Consider the following 17,500-nt stretch of genomic DNA (forward strand, 5'->3'; position numbering starts at 1 on the left):
GTGTTTCATAAAAACATGAGAGAAACAAAAAGAGCAGCAGCTACATCATCCGGGAGGACGTTCCTGACGGGAAGTGGCCGAGGTGCTGCTTCTGCCTCCGCCCACGCTTCGTCTTGTTGCACCTCCTGCAGGACACGACAGGAAGTAATGGTGATGAGCGACACCATCAGCAGGAGTCAGTGTTGATGCAAAAACACTTTCCGTGTGTCGTTCCAGAGCTCGGAAACTCAAGGTCTACTTACTTGCTTTCTGAAGAGCTTCATCAGCTTGCTCAGTTGTCATGGAGATGGTTCAGTTGTTACCACGTGGCAGAAGCTCCACGCTTTCAACTGAACCATCTGCATCTGTCCGTCCACTGATGAAGACCATGAGATGTGTTTGAAAGCTCCCCAACAAAAAGCTAGCATGTAGACTTTTTCCTGTACTGCTGAATATGGATGTGTTGTAATACAAAAACATTAAATGATCAAATCTTCGAGTGTCAGCGTGTTCACATGAACGGCCTTTCTGTCTTTTTGTGAGGACGAGGTCGTCTTGTTTCAATAAACTTTATTGGAACTGTCACTGCAGTACAGACAGACTGAAACATAATAAGTTGTATTAATACTCGTAGTAGTTGTCGTATTAATATCAATGGTTTTATTGATTCTTGCTTCACACACTTCACACACTGTACATGTTTCTCGTGTGTGTGTGTGTACATAACTGTATATTTTCCTTTTTATTTCTTCCTTTAGTGCTACCTTTATAAACTGTGTGCCATTTTATTGTTTTATTCGAATTGAAATATCTGTTTCTACGTGTGTGTGTGTGTGTGTGTGTGTGTGTGTGTGTGTGGCGTGGAGGAGGCCACCACTGCATGTCACTGTGTTGTAGACTGGCAATAAAGCTGAACCTTGAACCTGTAGTGTCAATAGTGGTTCTGCTGATAACAGGAGTAATAGTGCTGCAGACAGCAGCAGCCCAGCTGAGGCCCAGTGTCTGCAGCTGGAATCAGACCAGTGGGCGTCAGGCGTCATGGATCACCAGCCGTTTGAATTTAACATTAGCCTTCAGTTATAATACATTGTCTTTATTAAATATAGATTTAAGCAGGTTGCAGGTTGAGATTCTCACTTAGTAACTGTCAGAACTACTTTAATATCCGGCCTGTTGTAGCATTAAGTAGCATTAATTTAGATTTTACAACAAAAACAGGAAGCACACATTTATCCACGTGTGCAGATGTAACTAAGTCATATCTACGTTTATGAAGGATTTCCGGGTACGTTTAATAATCGTTTGCCCCTAAAACTTTGGAAATTCTGTTGCAGCTTCTGAGTGACTTCCTGTTTACATAGTTGATTGCTTTCGATTGGACAGCTCTACAGATGTTTCCTAGCAACTGATTTACACATCACTGAAGTCTTTACAAGCTGAAACATTCCTTAACTTTGAATGGTGCAAACTGATCTTTTAAATCTCCAGTGAGTTACTGAGATCAGTTACTGAGGGGCTGAAGCCCGTTGGCTACCTGAGCGGCGCCGGGGGCGGCGGCGGTGTGAGCGGCAGTGATGCGAGTACCTGGTGAAGCACATGACCACAGCTACGATGACGGCGATCTGAACGGCTCCGATGATGGCGGCGATGAGGACGTAGTGCAGCTTCTGGCCGCTGGGCACCACGTACAGGATGTTAAAGTCCAGCAGCTGATCACACTGAGGGCCGCCGTACGCCGCCTCACACCTGAGACACACACACACACACACACACACACACACACACACACAGTTCAGGTTCATGTCCTCTGCTCTCTCTCGTGGATTTTGGCGGCTGGACAGTCAGAGAGGAGCTGATTGGTTTCAGCAGACGCTCAAAACAATATGAAGTGTCTGGAAGAGCGTGCTGGACTTGTTGGCCCTGGGTTTTGCCTTTAAGGCCACATAAAGCCTACGATGACATCTACGTCGCAGGTTTCAAGAAGCAGAATCTGATGTTTAAACACGCAAACGGAGCACTTCACACACCAAACTTAACCTCATCATAAGGTATCACCTCGTTTTACTTTTACATTTTATTTTTCTGCTTAAAAATCCCAGGGGGCCGCAGGTAAATAAACATTAGCATGGAAATCCATTTGTGTGGATCCGAAGGCTAATCCAGGCGAGCACGTTACAAACTGAACACATTTTGAACTAAGGCTTTAAATTGCCGTACCAGCTAAAGAAATGCACAGACTAATAACTGGAGTCAGCATGTCTGCAAGTCCTGAACCTGATCCTCACATATAAATGACACATTAACAGTCAAACAGGACTCTGCTCTGATTGGCTGATTATTAATCTGTCCTTTCACTCACTGGGAATAACAAATGCTCCTGCGTTAATACTTTCAAAATAAAAGTTGCTCACTAAGACATTTTTAATTTGGTCGTGAACGTTCAGGAACAGATGCTCCTGGTTCGGTCCACCTAACTGTCACTGTGGAGGACTCTCATTGGTTGCAGACAGGTGTTACCTGCAGGTGGGCAGGCCGTGTCTCATCTCACACTGGCCGTGCTCACAGAACTGGGCGTAGTCTTCAGGACAGGCGTCGGGGCTGTCCACGAACCCCTCCCCCTCACCAGGCTTGGACACAGCTGAACAAAAGAAGAAGACAAACCTGGTTTATGATTGGCTGTTAGAGAAAACTACAGTCAGACTGCGGGGGGGGGTCTTACCATAGATGTCTGGTTTGGTCTTGCTGCTGTCGTCCTTCCTACTTTTATCTGAAACCACAGAAGAAGAAAAGGTTGTGAGACAGAAAAGAGCTTGTTTCTGGGGTTTTGGTCTTTCTGGGGGAGGGGAGGTGTCGACCAGCAGGCGGCGGCAGCGACTCTGCTGCAGATAAAACAACCGAACATCCTGTATCGTTTATTTTTCCACTCTGTCTCAACTGCTCGATGCTTTCGGACATCTTCACGTCATATTTAGTCATTTACTTGAATTCCAATCAGGTTCATTTCATGTGCAACAACAACAGGTGAGTGGACATATTTTGTCGGAGCAGGAGTAACAGTAAAGACGCAGCGATCAGATCTGCTCAGCGAGTCATTTCTGTCCATTAAAGGCTTTTTAATAAACAAGCGAAGAAATCGGCCAAATCCCGAATCTAAATCATTACATCTTATTTCAAGATCCAGACAATGTGTTGGTGATGTTAATGGAGCAGTGGGTCTAAATGATTATCCATATTAAATCATTCGTTGGTCAAGTATTTATTTTATTCATAATTTTTCATCAAATAACTTGTAATAAATTATGGAAAAAAGTTAATTTCTAGGAGAAAGAGGTTGAAATATTCCGACCCCACCTGGCAGATCATTCTGTGTTAATACTCTTTTCAGTTTAAAATTCCCTGTTTATTGATATTTATTCATACTTCTATTACTGCTGTGCAAAATCCTCCGTCTCATAATCATCTTAAGAAGCTACACTTAACTTGACAGTTCATGCACTATTACTTTACACCGTATTATTATTTTCAACCGGTAAACCCACTTTGTACTTCACACTTATTCTATACTTATACCCACCTGGTGCTGAATGTATCTGACCTGTATTATAGTGTGTTATAGTTTTTGCTCAGTGCTTCTCTTCCTGTGTGCTCTGATATAAAGGTGAGCTGCTGGAACAAAGAGTTTCCCCTCGGGGATCAATAGAGTATTTCTGATTTTATCAAATTAGTTTTAAGAAAATGCAACTTTTAGGACTTAACAGACTCAAATGACACGATTAGATGGACGTTTCCATGCATCAGCTGTGTTTTTCTTATTGAACACGACCGCGAGAAGTTTAGAAAGACGTCCTTCTGCTTTCACTGCGTAGAACCAACAACGTGGGAAAAGCTGCCGGGAAGAAGAACGCTGCGTGGAAACGCACTGCTCGGGAAAGTAACTGCAGCTGGAGCTGTAAAGCACACAGGAAGAGCCCTTTAGATTATAGTGACCCGTGACCTTTCCTGTGGCGCCACCCTCAGGACAAACTCAGCTCTACACAGGATCACCATGCAGGCTCACAGTTACTGTGATGTGACCGACACACACACACACACACACACACACACACACACACACACACACACACACACACACACACATCCTCTGCTTGCTTCAGGGCGATGCTACGTCAGCAGAAACGTCCTGCTGCTGATGGTGGAGAGATATTTGTTCGTCTCTCTCGCGCAGAGAAAAGGATGAAACGTCAAAGGGGGAAGAAGAAATTTCAATTTTTAAAAATCTATTCATTAGAAAATTGCAAAAACTAATTTATAAATTTCTAAAAATGGTATTTTTCATTCATCACAAAGTAAAATGAAGATTTTTCAATTTAGAAGGACACACGTGGGATAAAAAAATAGAAGATTTGTAGGAACTTTTGTTTCTATTCATGCTAACAGCCGTTAACCAGGCGACAGTTACATGAACTATATTTTTTTAGCCCCTCAGGATGAACTGTAATAACTCTGCTGATCCTCTGACTTTCCATCTAGCGCCACCATCAGGTCGACATGTTAACGTGTCCGACACTTTGGTTTCTGACCAAACACCTGCAGAGCTGCTGGCGCTCCCATCAGCCTCAGCTGCACTCTGTGTTCACTGCTAACCAGCTAATGTTAGCATGCTAACACGCTAAACTATCATGGTGAACATTAGCATGTTAGCATTGTCACGTGAGCATGTTAGCATGCTGATGTTAGCTGATGTTAAATTTCTGATCAATATTTATCTGTAAATCTGCACCGCGACATGAATCAGCGGCCGAACAGGTCTGTGTTGTTTCACTAGTGATTACAGTTCATATGACGGGGGCAGTTAATGCCCCCTTTTATTCATTCATCTCACGTGGAAGATGAACGTGATTAGTGTTACGCAGACTGAGGTCGGAGTAGTGACTGTGGTCAGAAAGAAGAGAAGAAGAAGAGCCGACTGGAGGAGAGAAAGATGCACCAACGAAGAAGAAGAAGGAGGAGAAGGAGGAGAAGAAGAAGGAGGAGAAGGAGAAGGAGAAGAAGGAGGAGAAGAAGAAGAAGGAGGAGGAGAAGAAGAAGGAGGAGAAGGAGAAGAAGGAGGAGAAGAAGAAGAAGGAGGAGAAGGAGAAGAAGGAGGAAACGACAGAACAAAGAAGACGATGATAAAAACGTCGTCGTTAAAATGCGACCAGCTGGTTGTTCAGTCAGCCGAGTTAATCTGTGTGTGTGTGTGTGTGTGTGTGTGTGTGTGTGTGTGTGCGCGAGTGTGTGTGAGTTTATGTGTGTGTGTGTGCGAGTGTGTGTGTGTGTGTGACAGAGTGTGTGTGTGTGTGTGTGACAGAGTGTGTGTGTGTGACAGAGTGTGTGTGTGTGTGTGTGTGTGTGCGTGTGTGTGAGCGTGTGTGTGTGTGTGTGTGTGTGTGTGACAGAGTGTGTGTGTGTGCGTGTGTGTGTGTGTGTGTGTGTGTGAGAGAGAGTGTGTGTGTGTGTGTGTGACAGAGTGTGTGTGTGTGTGTGCGTGTGTGTGTGTGTGTGTGTGTGTGTGTGTGACAGTGTGTGTGTGTGTGTGAGCGTGTGTGTGTGTGTGTGTGTGTGTGTGTGACAGAGTGTGTGTGTGTGAGCGTGTGTGAGTGTGCGTGTGTGTGTGTGACAGAGTGTGTGTGTGTGTGAGTGTGTGTGTGTGTGTGAGCGTGTGTGTGTGTGTGTGTGACAGAGTGTGTGTGTGTGTGACAGAGTGTGTGTGTGTGTGTGTGTGACAGAGTGTGTGTGTGTGTGTTCAGATTGGGGTCAGGTCATCATTCAATATAAATGAGCTGAAAAACAGTCTCTCTCTCTCTCTTTTATGCTCTTTCATCTCCCTGTCTTCTCTTTTCTTGGCTCCTCTTCCTCTCTCCTCCCCCCTTCTTTTACCTCTTCCTTGTTTTCCTCCCTTCCTACTCCACTCATCCATCCCATTTTCATTTTCCTTTCTCGTTTTCCCTTTCATCCTTTCTTCCGACCTCCTCTTCTCTTGTTTCTTTTCCTTTTTTCCTCCTTTTCTTTTGCCTCCTCCATCTTTCCTGCTCTTTACATATCCCTCCACCTCTTTCCTTTTTTTTAAATCGTCTATCCTCTCAACTCCTTTTTCTTCTCCTCTCCTCATCTTCACTTCCTTCTTGTTTTCCTCTCTGCATTTCTTCTCTACGCTGCCATTTTCTTTTTCTGCCTCCTCCCTTCTTTCTTTTCCTTTCTTCTTCCATCTCTCCTCCTCTGCTCTCTCCATTTCCTGCAGTCTGGTCTCCTCTTCTGTTTTCATTGTTTTATACCTCTTCATCTATCTATCATCTCTTCTCTCTGCCTACCACCTTCTCTTTACTTTCTCCTCCTCTTCTTCCATTTCTCCTCATCTCTCCTCCTCTTCTTTCTTTTCTCTCCTCCTCCTGTCTTCAGGGTTTGCGGCTGATTTGACGTTTGCTGTGGCGTGTGTGTGTGTGTGTGTGTGTGTGTGTGTGTGTGTTCAGTTTCCTGTTTATTTGTTGTATTTTCCTGTTACCTTGGCAACGTCCCACGTGTTTGATGTCGATCTTCAGCTGTTTGAGGCAGGACGCCTCTCGGACGTGGCAGGGCGTGTCGTAGGTGACGCCGTCGCTGCCGCACACCGGGTTGTCGTTGTGGCCGTTACACACGATGTTACACATGCAGCTGGACACACACACACACACACACACACACACACACACAGTAAAGTAAACACACCAGAATCATCTCATTTGTGTAGTAGTGATGTGTTGCAATCATTTTAAATTCTGGGGAAATCACGTGGATTCGACTTTAATTTTGAAGGGTATATTTTATACTCCTTACATACGCTGTGTGTGTGTGTGTGTGTGTGTGTGTGTGTGTGTGTGTGTGTGTGTGTGTGTACTAACAGCATATCCTCAGAGTCTTCGTCACATTCGGCTCCAAACTTGCAGTTTCCACATTTTGAGGCCTTTTTACCGCGACCGGAGCCCTCGTCATCTGCACAGACACAGAACATCACTACAACATGGCCTCTACATGCATCATCATTATTATTATTATTATTATTATTACATCTCGTAGTTTTAAAATATGGCATTAAAAAAGCAACAAATACGTGTATCAGAAATCCCGAAGCGGTTTACCTCCATCACCAGATCCTGAGCCGCCGTCTGCCGGAGACACAAACAGTTAGCAGCTGACAGGAAGACATGTCCGCCCCATTTCTATCGATAGGGGGCGCTAAAGACCAGAAACGCCTCTCTGTTCGACAGCAGCCTCCAAAGATCGGGCTGAGTCACACACCCTGAACATTAAGAGCTTCGTGGAGCAGGCCTGCTACAGGACTGACACGCTGCGTTACTTTTAGCTAGGCGTTCCTAATAAAGTGGACGCTGAGTGTACTTTTTCATAACAACAAAAATCTAAAGTCCCTCCAATTTTGTATTATTGGGAGTTTTCAGATTCTATTTATTATTCATTCATAGTTTGATTATATTTTCCTGTGAACTGTATTTCCAGACACGACGGTCTGCACGCCGTTTTCTCTTCTGGAGAAAAACTGAATCCGTTATTCGCTTTTTTGTCAGCCTAATTTAAATAAACAGAGTTCAGCTGTCCGCTGTCCACCATGTGGACGGTTTTCATTGTAACGTGTGTGTGTGTGTGTGTGTGTGTTACCGTGGTAACAGGCTCCCTCTGTCAGGATGGTGATAGCTCTCTGTTTCTTGCAGGCGGCTCTCCTCAGGAAACACTCGTTCTGGTACGTGTCTCCGTTCGACCCGCACACAGGGACGTACTTCTTATGACACTGAAACACACACACACACACACACACACACACACACACACACACACACACAGGCTTGGTTCACCTCGGCAACAACACCTCTTCTGTTAACTGCAGATATTATTAACTAAGATAGTCACTTATTCATTTTCTAAATGCTCCAGTTAATAAAAGACGTTTACAGTCAGTGAACCTGTGTGAACTAACACACACACACACACACACTGTGTTTACGCTGCTTTCATACCGAACCTGTGTGTTGGGACAGCCGGGCCAAACGCACATAACAGGCCGACTGTGTGAAGGAAGAGACCTTATAGCATTCTGTATAAGCGATGTATATATTTATGTAAACTGTTTGGTAACCATGGTAACATGTATCATATTTAAGTTCAAACAGACGTGTGTTGTTCCTCATTACACCGTCGCGGTAAAAGACGCCTCTTTGTCTCCTGTTTCGACCCTTCTGCCTACATGAGGTCGTGGCTCGCAATCAGGATCAATGAAGCAGGATGACATCACCAAAACTGTCCAATCATGAGTCAGTGTGAATCTGAAACAGCCCAGAGCTAAAAGGAAACTCCAGGAGCGACTCAAAGAACGGATCGATCATCAGGACGTTTGTTTGTTCTAACACTTTCATGTGACGCTGTAACAAACACTGTGTGTGTGTGTGTGTGTGTGTGTGTGTGTGTGTGTGTGTGTGTGTGTGAGACTCACGTGGAACTGGCACACACACTTGATGTCGGCGCCGTTCTCGCGGCAGGTCCCTCCGAAGCGACACGTGCCGGCGTCACACACACGCAGGTCGCTCTTCTTCTCGGACAGATCTGAAACAAACGAACAGAGACGAACAAACCGATCGTCACCACGGCGCAGGTTTGGTTCCAGAAGCGTAAATCAATAACACGTAATGATGAGGTCATGGTGCCTTCTTTGTCTGAAGAAGAAGAAGTAAGTTACCCTTAGCGTGGGATGGACGCAATTTGCATCTAAAAATCGCACTCCTCCTCCTCCGAGACATGACACACATATTTTTAGATTCAGTGAGACTTTCACTTTCTGAGGAAATCAGAAACTGATGTCTGATCACACAGAAACGTCCATAAACCACTTAGAAATCATGGAGAAAACACGCTCCTCCTTCCTGCAGAACCTGCCTGAGAATCCTGCTGTTTCTAAGTCTCCTTCAGTCTCGCAGTGATCCAGAGACAGCTGTCTGTCCGTCCACGGGTCCACTGCAGACAGGAGCTGCTGACTGCTGGTTCGGCTGCTCTGATGGGACAGTCTGACTACATGTAACAAATGTAGGCTAAAAATCGTCCAGATGAATGTCTATAAATCCAGTTCAAAATCACCATAAATAAATAAACAGTGCAAACAGCAACTGCAGTAGTTAATGCAGCATGGCTTTTCATGGTGCACACTCACCAAAATGTAAACACGTTTAGGGTCAAAGGTGAAGCTAACTGGCTCCATGGCAACACTATACTTCCTGCTTGATCAATTACAGTTGTTGACAAATACATTAATAAACAGTTTGAATGTCCTTCTGTCTGCCTACAACTACATTACAACGTGATATAAACACGTTACTGCTCAGTAACATGCTCAAATTCTAATGTCACAAAGCATTAGCGTACAGCGGAGCCTCATAAGTCATGAGCTGACCTCATGGTGGCGCTAGATTTAAAAACCAAAGGATCAATAAAGTTATTAGGATTTATCCTCCGGGGACCCCGAAATATCTGGATCTAACTTCATGAAAATCCACCAGACAGCTGTGGAGATATCAACCCACACACACACACACACACACACACACACACACACACACACACTGTGGGAAACACTGACACAACCAGGTACCTCTACTGACACACACACACACACACACACACACACACACACACACAGAGAGACACTATTATCCAGGGTGGTAATTTCCTGATGGCAGCTGATTGGTTGGTGCCCTGCAGGCTAACCCTGATAATTACAGGGGTCGTGACCCCCGCCTCCCCTGTAATTAGTAAATACCTCAGTGTGCTGAGCCAGCGGAGCGCACAGAGCCGACTGCGGGGGTGGACAAAATAACAGAAACGCTGTGTTCCCAGGATCCTCTCTGTCTGTTACTGCGTTCCACCGCCGGACTCTTTACATCTTCACGCTTCCGTGATGCAGCCGCACGACAGAGATGAGCTGACTGAGCAAAAGAAAACGAATCTTTAACAAATGCGATCATTGATTTATTGTGTGCGGCGTAGGAGCAGCTCCGTGAGGCTGTACTGAAGACACCGGCCGACTGACTGACAGTCCATCGCTGTGCGTCGCTAGCAAGTCTAAAAGTGTAAAAGTGTCCCTCCTCTCCGGTTTCAGCTTCTCCATTGTGACGAACGTTTGGACTGAATTAACAGTTTGAAAAGACTTTCACGCCCTCCGGTTGGTGGAGGTGCTCTGATGCATTACTGAGTGAACGTATGATGTCACTGATCGATCAATCACCTGCTCAGCTGAATGGAACAGCAGTTGCTATATGAAGACAGTTAAATATGTGACCTTTGCTGCTAACATTAGATTTTATGACAATGTAATCATTTCTTTTGACGTTAGCCGAGCTCTTCTCTTTGAGGCAACACTGAGGAAGTATTAACGGAAGCGACAGTTCAATCAATACGCCAACAAGAAGAGAACATGGACGCCACTAAAAGGATTGTACGAAGGCTTTTTTAGAAGCAGCTTGGCTTGAAATTTCACTTTTAAATTTCAGATGTCAAAGTTTTCTGAAACACAGCAACAAGGAGAGTTCAACCTTTGCTCTTAGCTACGTCACCAACCAACAGAGACAAAACTTCTAACGCAATATAAACGTGACTGAACATTTTACATTTCGAGAAAAACTGTGAAACCAACGTCTGCCTGAAAGTAATGAATCGGAAAATAATAATGTTAAAGCACTGATTTAGTTCTTTAAACGGCCTCCACCTGACAACACGAACCTCCACCTGACAACACGAACCTCCACCTGACAGCACGAACCTCCACCTGACAGCACGAACCTCCACCTGACAGCACGAACCTCCACCTGACACACGAACCTCCACCTGACAACACAAACCTCCACCTGACACACGAACCTCCACCTGACAGCATGAACCTCCACCTGACAACACGAACCTCCACCTGACAACACGAACCTCCACCTGACAGCACGAACCTCCACCTGACAGCACGAACCTCCACCTGACACACGAACCTCCACCTGACAACACAAACCTCCACCTGACACACGAACCTCCACCTGACAGCACAAACCTCCACCTGACAGCATGAACCTCCACCTGACAACACGAACCTCCACCTGACAGCACGAACCTCCACCTGACACACGAACCTCCACCTGACAGCACAAACCTCCACCTGACAACACGAACCTCCACCTGACAGCACGAACCTCCACCTGACAGCACGAACCTCCACCTGACAGCACAAACCTCCACATGACAGCACGAACCTCCACCTGACACACGAACCTCCACCTGACACACGAACCTCCACCTGACAGCACGAACCTCCACCTGACACACGAACCTCCACCTGACAGCACGAACCTCCACCTGACAGCACAAACCTCCACCTGACAGCACGAACCTCCACCTGACACACGAACCTCCACCTGACAGCACGAACCTCCACCTGACAGCACGAACCTCCACCTGACACACGAACCTCCACCTGACAACACAAACCTCCACCTGACACACGAACCTCCACCTGACAGCACAAACCTCCACCTGACAGCATGAACCTCCACCTGACAACACGAACCTCCACCTGACAGCACAAACCTCCACCTGACAACACAAACCTCCACCTGACAGCACAAACCTCCACCTGACAGCACAAACCTCCACCTGACACACAAGCCACAGCTTTTCAATAATGTCCGGTTGCTATAGTTACTAACTTCTCATCTGACAGCCATTGGTTGCATCACCAACCAATTACAGTTTGTTTACCGAGCCAGACGGGTCTGCAGAGACCCCGTCACGGAGGCCCTGTGGGGAGTTATAGTGAGTTTTACACACTGGCAACACGAAACACAACCTACAGCTGTTTGTGAAATGATTGTCACAGCTGAAGAACCACAAGACCCAGAAACTAAATCAGGAGCTGAAGTCACAAAGTAAAAAGGGACTAAAAGCTCAATCATGTTTCTGCTGCGTCTGAACAACAATTTGGCAGGATGCAATTTTAGTGCAATTTGGCAAATTGGATCAAAAACTGATTAAAGTGAGTTGCAGGCTGATGAAGCTCACTGGAAAAGACTCTATTCTGTACCAGACCCGAGTTTCACATCAGCTTTCGCACTAAAACGGCCTCAGGTCCATAAAACCTCCCGACTGGCCGAGTGTGAGAAAGTGTGTCACGCTGTGGTGAACTGGATTTCAGGCTCTGATGGGTCAGCGAACTGTGACACGACTACAGAACATCTCAGTCCGGTGAAACAACAAACTGAACCGACAGGAGTCGGTAAATTGCTGCAGTGTGAAAACACATCAGCTGGTAACAAGTCTGATTGAGCTAATGAGGGAGGATTCATCAGAAGCGTCGGTGACGAAGAACGCGAGCTGATCTGAGGCCAGTCGGTAACGAAAGGCAAACTGAAGTGGAAGAGTGTTTTCATCCTCTGAGGATCAGTGAGGCGAAGACCCTCTCTCGCTCGAATGACTTCATTATGGCTCGCCTTTTCTTTCTCTTCCCAGCCTACATCCAGAGCAACACTGACTGCACTTACACTACGTGGCCAAAAGTATGTGGACACCCGAACATTCCCTCCATACGTGGGCTCCTCTCTTCTGGTTTCAGCCTTTGTTGGACCGGGTTGAGGTCAGGGCTCTGTGCAGACCAGTCAAGTTCTTCCACACCAAACTGGGCAAACCGTTTCTTTATGGAGCTGCTTTGTGCACGGGGACGTTGTCATGTTGAAACAGGAAATAGCGTTCCCCAAAGTTGGAAGAACACTGCTGTCTAACATATCTTTGTATGCTGTAGATCCGTAAGTTACAAATCATCTCCTAGGACGTTTCCCGGAGAGGCGTTATTGGGGAAAACAGGAATGAAAGTGCAGGCAAGTCATCAGGTGGGCACCTTCTCAGTACCCGGTGTTTGGACCCACGACACAGAACCGCCCCCCTCTTTACCTGCACCCACACACTCAACACAGCCCTCCGAAGGAAGCCATAGCAAGCTAAGGAACATGTTGCTACCACCGGCCCTAACGACCCTCACCTTCGCAAGCAACAAAGCTGTCTGCGTTAACTAAGAAAGTAAAGCTTTATTTGTTTAGCACCTTTTAAAACACACACTTAGAAAGTGCTTCACACACGGAAAATACTAATGAACAGATAAAGATATGTTACAATACAAACTAGCACGCTAGCAATTAATCAGAATGAATTCAGAGGAAGTACCAGCTGAACACTGTCTTACAGAGTTCTCCAGGAAACTTTCAAGGAAATTAAGGATTACTGATTTCCCTTCATTTGAACTGAGAAAAACAGACTCAGTGTGCGTGTCCACTTACCTCTTCACACTTCTGTTTATATATACGTACACGAGACAATTTCATAATCAATCAGACTGACAAAGTGTCCTGTTCACATTTCTGACTTTGGAGAAAGACGGAGCTGCGTTGATGTGACAATATTACATTTCTGGTCCCATCGGTTTGTCTCAGGAACGTTTAAACCCTGTAGAATTACTGCTGTCTTTGCTACCGAGGCGACACGACACCAGAAACATCGGTTTGTCTCCCTGAAACTAATCAGCTGTTAAAAGATGTTTCCAAAACGAAAGACGCTACCATTCAGAAACCTGTCGGACTACATCCACGCTAAGCCTGCGACGTGTGCTTTCACGCTGCAAAGACCTCCGTCCACACTGAAACAACAGGAAAACAGTTAAATCTCTCTTTTTGTTCCATTTGTTCTTTGGATCACAGCCAGCACGTGCTGATCAGTGTGACAGGCTGCTGAGGCTCGGCTGGCTAAACCTCCTGCTCTGTCATCTATCACCTGTACTGTGTTTTAACACACACACACACACACACACACACACACTCGCTGTTTAGTTGCTCTCATTTACACATTTTTCTGTTTCAGACAACTGAGCGAGTCACGAGCTCGTAAAATGACAAACCGCTGAGCAGAAACAGACAGAGTGGTGTGTCTTCGCAGAGGAACTTCTGTGGCTGAGCTAAAGTGGGCGAGCGGGTTTGGAAAGAGTTCAGATCTTCTGAAAATAGAAAATCACAAAGATTTCATCCTTTAGATCCTTAAAAAAACTTCAAACAGACTGAAACAAGACAAGTTTTTCCTGATCAGTGTTTGCAGGAAGTATTTTAGCTCTAGATTTCTAGATTTAGATCACAGAAGAAGTGAAAAGCTGCGTGTGAAATAACAGTCTGGTGTTATTCTGTATTTTTCTGGTTGTCAACAAATCTCATGTTCAGATTAAACCCACCAACACGTCGGTCCGTCTCTCAGTTCTGTCTGACTTCAGAATCACAATCAGAAATCCTTTATTGATCCCCGAAGGGAAACTCTGTTACAGCAGCTCGTCTTTACGTCAGTGCACACAGGAGGAAGTACTAGCAAACAATATGATACACTATAATACAGGTTCCTGTCTGCGGCTCTCAGCTGCGAGCCCATTGGTTCCTGCTGGAGATCTTTAAAAACACAGATCTACAGTTTGATGTTTCATTTTGTGTGTGTGAGTCAGAATAAACTACAGTGTGTGTGTTCGTGGTGATGAAGGTGCAGCAGAGCGGCTCGCTGATGTGCTTTAATAGTTTCTGGACGACGACGGAGGAAGAAGATCCATCAGCTGCGATTCACACACACACACTGTTAGCAGAGACTTCACTGCTGGTCTGAGTCTGAACGAGATGAAAAATTGAATCACCAAACTTGTGTTTTAAAGTTTACAGGTGAATGTGGTTCCAGTTTGATGTGTCCATGAGTACTTATATATATATAAAAATACAGCGGTGTGAAAAAGTGTTTGCCCCCTTCCTGATTTCTTTGTTTTGCATGTTTGTCACACTTATATGTTTCAGATCATCGAACCAATTTAAATATTAGTCAAAGATAACACGAGTAAACACAAAATGCAGATTTTAAATAAAGGTTGTTATTATTAAGGGAAAACAAAATCCAAACCTACATGGCCCTGTATATATATATACACATATATATGCTGAACACACACACACACACACACACACACACACACAGGGTACTCCCTCATTTAACCTCGCCCTGTTTCTCCACCCTGTAATTAACCCTAAAATAGAGCCAGTTAAAGTGAGGAGTGGTCAACACACAAACACACACACACACACACACACACTTCAGTGACAACATGGCTGCTGCAGCAGGTCGAACCTCTCCTCTGACTCATTACTGCCTCTGATCACACTGTCCAGGTGCTCTTATTGACCTGTGTTTCTGTTGCCATGGTGACTGCACTAATGTAAAACACAGCCCCATAATCACACTGTTATCCTTGGCTGGCACACAGCAGCCATGAGCCTCCATCAACTCTCTGTTTTATCCTGCAGCAGTCGTCATGACAACAGAAACACAAAGCTGTGTCAAGACAACAGCTGGATCATGTGATCAGCTGCACTGAAACATCCAATAAGAGATGACAGAGAGGGTCAAATGAATAAAGATGACTGTGACCTCTGACCTCCACATCCTCAAACCTCCAACATGAAGTGAAATCAGCCAGATTATCAGAGAAACCCCCCCACCCCCACCCCCACCCTCAGACTGACCGAGCTGAGGTGAACTGTGACGAGTTCAGGTGTAAACAGGACGTCGGTGTCTCACCTGGGCAGTCGGCGGCCTTCCCGGGGCCGCAGTCCGCACTGCTGCCGCCTCCGCTGCGGGGGAACGAGCTCCGGACGGCGGGGAGAACCAGCAGAACCAGCAGGCAGCAGGACCAGGAGAACCGGCACACTGGAGCCATGATGGAGGACGGGGGGAGGGAGAGATTAAGGGCTGGATAGAGATAAATGGAGGTGAGGGAGGAGAGACAGAGGTGTAGGGATAGACGGAGGTATACAAAGAGAGATATGTGCGTAGAAAGAGGATAAAAAGGTAAAGGCAGGAATAAAAAGAAGCTGTTTGTCTGGATTCGTCCTTCAGAGAAATCCTCAATGCAAAAACACGCCGCAGACAGAGGAGACGGCCGAGGCAGCCTTAAATCCTAACGCTGTCCATGTGTCTCCCTCCTCTGCAAAAACTCCGTCCAGCGTGTCTCCGGGGAGCAGAGAGCCGGGCTGCGAGCCGAAACGCAGAGAACCCGGCTGGAAAACACGGCGAGAAAGCCGGGAGGACGGCTGCTGAACGAAGCCCAGGATAACAAAGCAAAGCAGGGCCTGGGGCTTCACACACCGACCCCCCCACACCTCCGCCACCCCCTAAAACCAGTCTGCTCACAGCCCGGACTGAGCCTCCATCCCCCAGCCCCGCTGCCTCGCTCTCAAACCGGCGGGGAGAACCGCGGAACGCCGCGGAGAAAAAGCTCCAGGTAAAGGTTCGAGGGGGCTTCCAGCAGCAACCAGGCCGAAGCGGAGCGAGTGTGCGCCGGCCAGGGAGGATGGACTGATTCGGTCGGTCGGACCGGGACTAATATTTTTTTTTTTTGTCCTCCTGTTCTTTCTCCCCTGAATCACATCAACAAAGACTCGGACCACGTGACCTGCAGGAGACCCCTCCCACACAGAGAGAGAGAGAGATCCCTGCACGCGCTGCTCCTTTCTGTTTGCAGACTGTCCCACAAAATAAAAGCGACACGCAACAAACCTGCTGAGATGCAAACATGAGCATTATTAGCACTAAACAGGAAGTGCAGCTGAGGCTGATGGGAATGTCTCGAGTTATTCAGGTATGTGTTTAAATGGCAACCTGCTGGCGGTGCCGCAGGGAGAGCCACAGGGTCACAAAGTCATCTGAATCCATCCAGCACTAAGGCTAAAACTCACCTGCAGCACAGGCAGTTTTATTTATATTTTCAGCCAAAAAGAGTGGGTTGACATGGGCAGCACAACACCTGGACAGGTGCACTCTGTGTCTCCCTGGGTCATGTCTTATAGGCACATAGGCTACATGTAGTCCTTTCTTCCAGTATTTTACATATTGCTCACATAATAATGGGACTCCTTCTCAGAGTCTAACTCAGTCAGGTCTGAACACACAGACATGAGAGAGACTTTTAGATTCAGCCAGACTTCCAGAGGATAGCGTTATCTGCTGATATCCAGGATCCAGAAATCTGCTTAGAAATCAGGAAAAAAATCCATTCCATATCACTGCAGAACCTGCCTGAGAATCCTGCTGTTTCTAAGTGTCCTTCAGTCTCGCAGTGATCCAGAGACAGCTGTCTGTCCGTCCACGGGTCCGCTGCAGACAGGAGCTGCTGACTGCTGGTTCGGCTGCTCTGATGGCACAAATTCGGCAAAATGTTAACAAATAAAGGCAAAACCTGCCGATCCAAACCTGCCCCAGTGCAGTGGCGGATTAACTCGCTAGGGGGCAGAATATAGCTGTTGAGCCTCCACACACACACACTCATTGCCCCAGACCTGTTTTTATAAACGCATTAAAGCCAGTGAGCCCAAAAGCAGAGAACCAAGGATTGTGTGAACAGCAA

At 46.3% G+C, this 17,500-nt stretch overlaps 2 protein-coding genes across 6 annotated transcripts in view; both read right to left on the reverse strand.

Moving 5' to 3' along the window:
• Positions 1-16,670, reverse strand: part of LOC122866490 (tomoregulin-1-like) — an 18,316-nt gene extending 1,646 nt beyond the window's left edge. Inside the window, exons 1-10 of the mRNA XM_044176240.1 lie at positions 15,676-16,670; positions 8,498-8,607; positions 7,669-7,798; positions 7,134-7,160; positions 6,897-6,987; positions 6,521-6,669; positions 2,699-2,746; positions 2,497-2,617; positions 1,564-1,725; positions 1-125 (exon numbers count right to left, since the gene is read on the reverse strand). The exon at positions 1-125 is cut by the window's left edge and continues 1,646 nt beyond it. Coding sequence (XP_044032175.1) covers positions 41-125; positions 1,564-1,725; positions 2,497-2,617; positions 2,699-2,746; positions 6,521-6,669; positions 6,897-6,987; positions 7,134-7,160; positions 7,669-7,798; positions 8,498-8,607; positions 15,676-15,814 — 1,062 coding nt within the window. The 5' untranslated portion in view covers positions 15,815-16,670 and the 3' untranslated portion in view covers positions 1-40. The remainder of the gene's footprint in view (positions 126-1,563; positions 1,726-2,496; positions 2,618-2,698; positions 2,747-6,520; positions 6,670-6,896; positions 6,988-7,133; positions 7,161-7,668; positions 7,799-8,497; positions 8,608-15,675) is intronic.
• Positions 1-17,500, reverse strand: part of LOC122866462 (protein NLRC3-like) — an 876,731-nt gene that overhangs the window by 781,553 nt on the left and 77,678 nt on the right. The gene's annotated exons all lie outside the window — the stretch shown is intronic.

This window comes from Siniperca chuatsi, linkage group LG19, assembly GCF_020085105.1.
Source record: "Siniperca chuatsi isolate FFG_IHB_CAS linkage group LG19, ASM2008510v1, whole genome shotgun sequence".
Classification (NCBI taxonomy): domain Eukaryota; kingdom Metazoa; phylum Chordata; class Actinopteri; order Centrarchiformes; family Sinipercidae; genus Siniperca; species Siniperca chuatsi.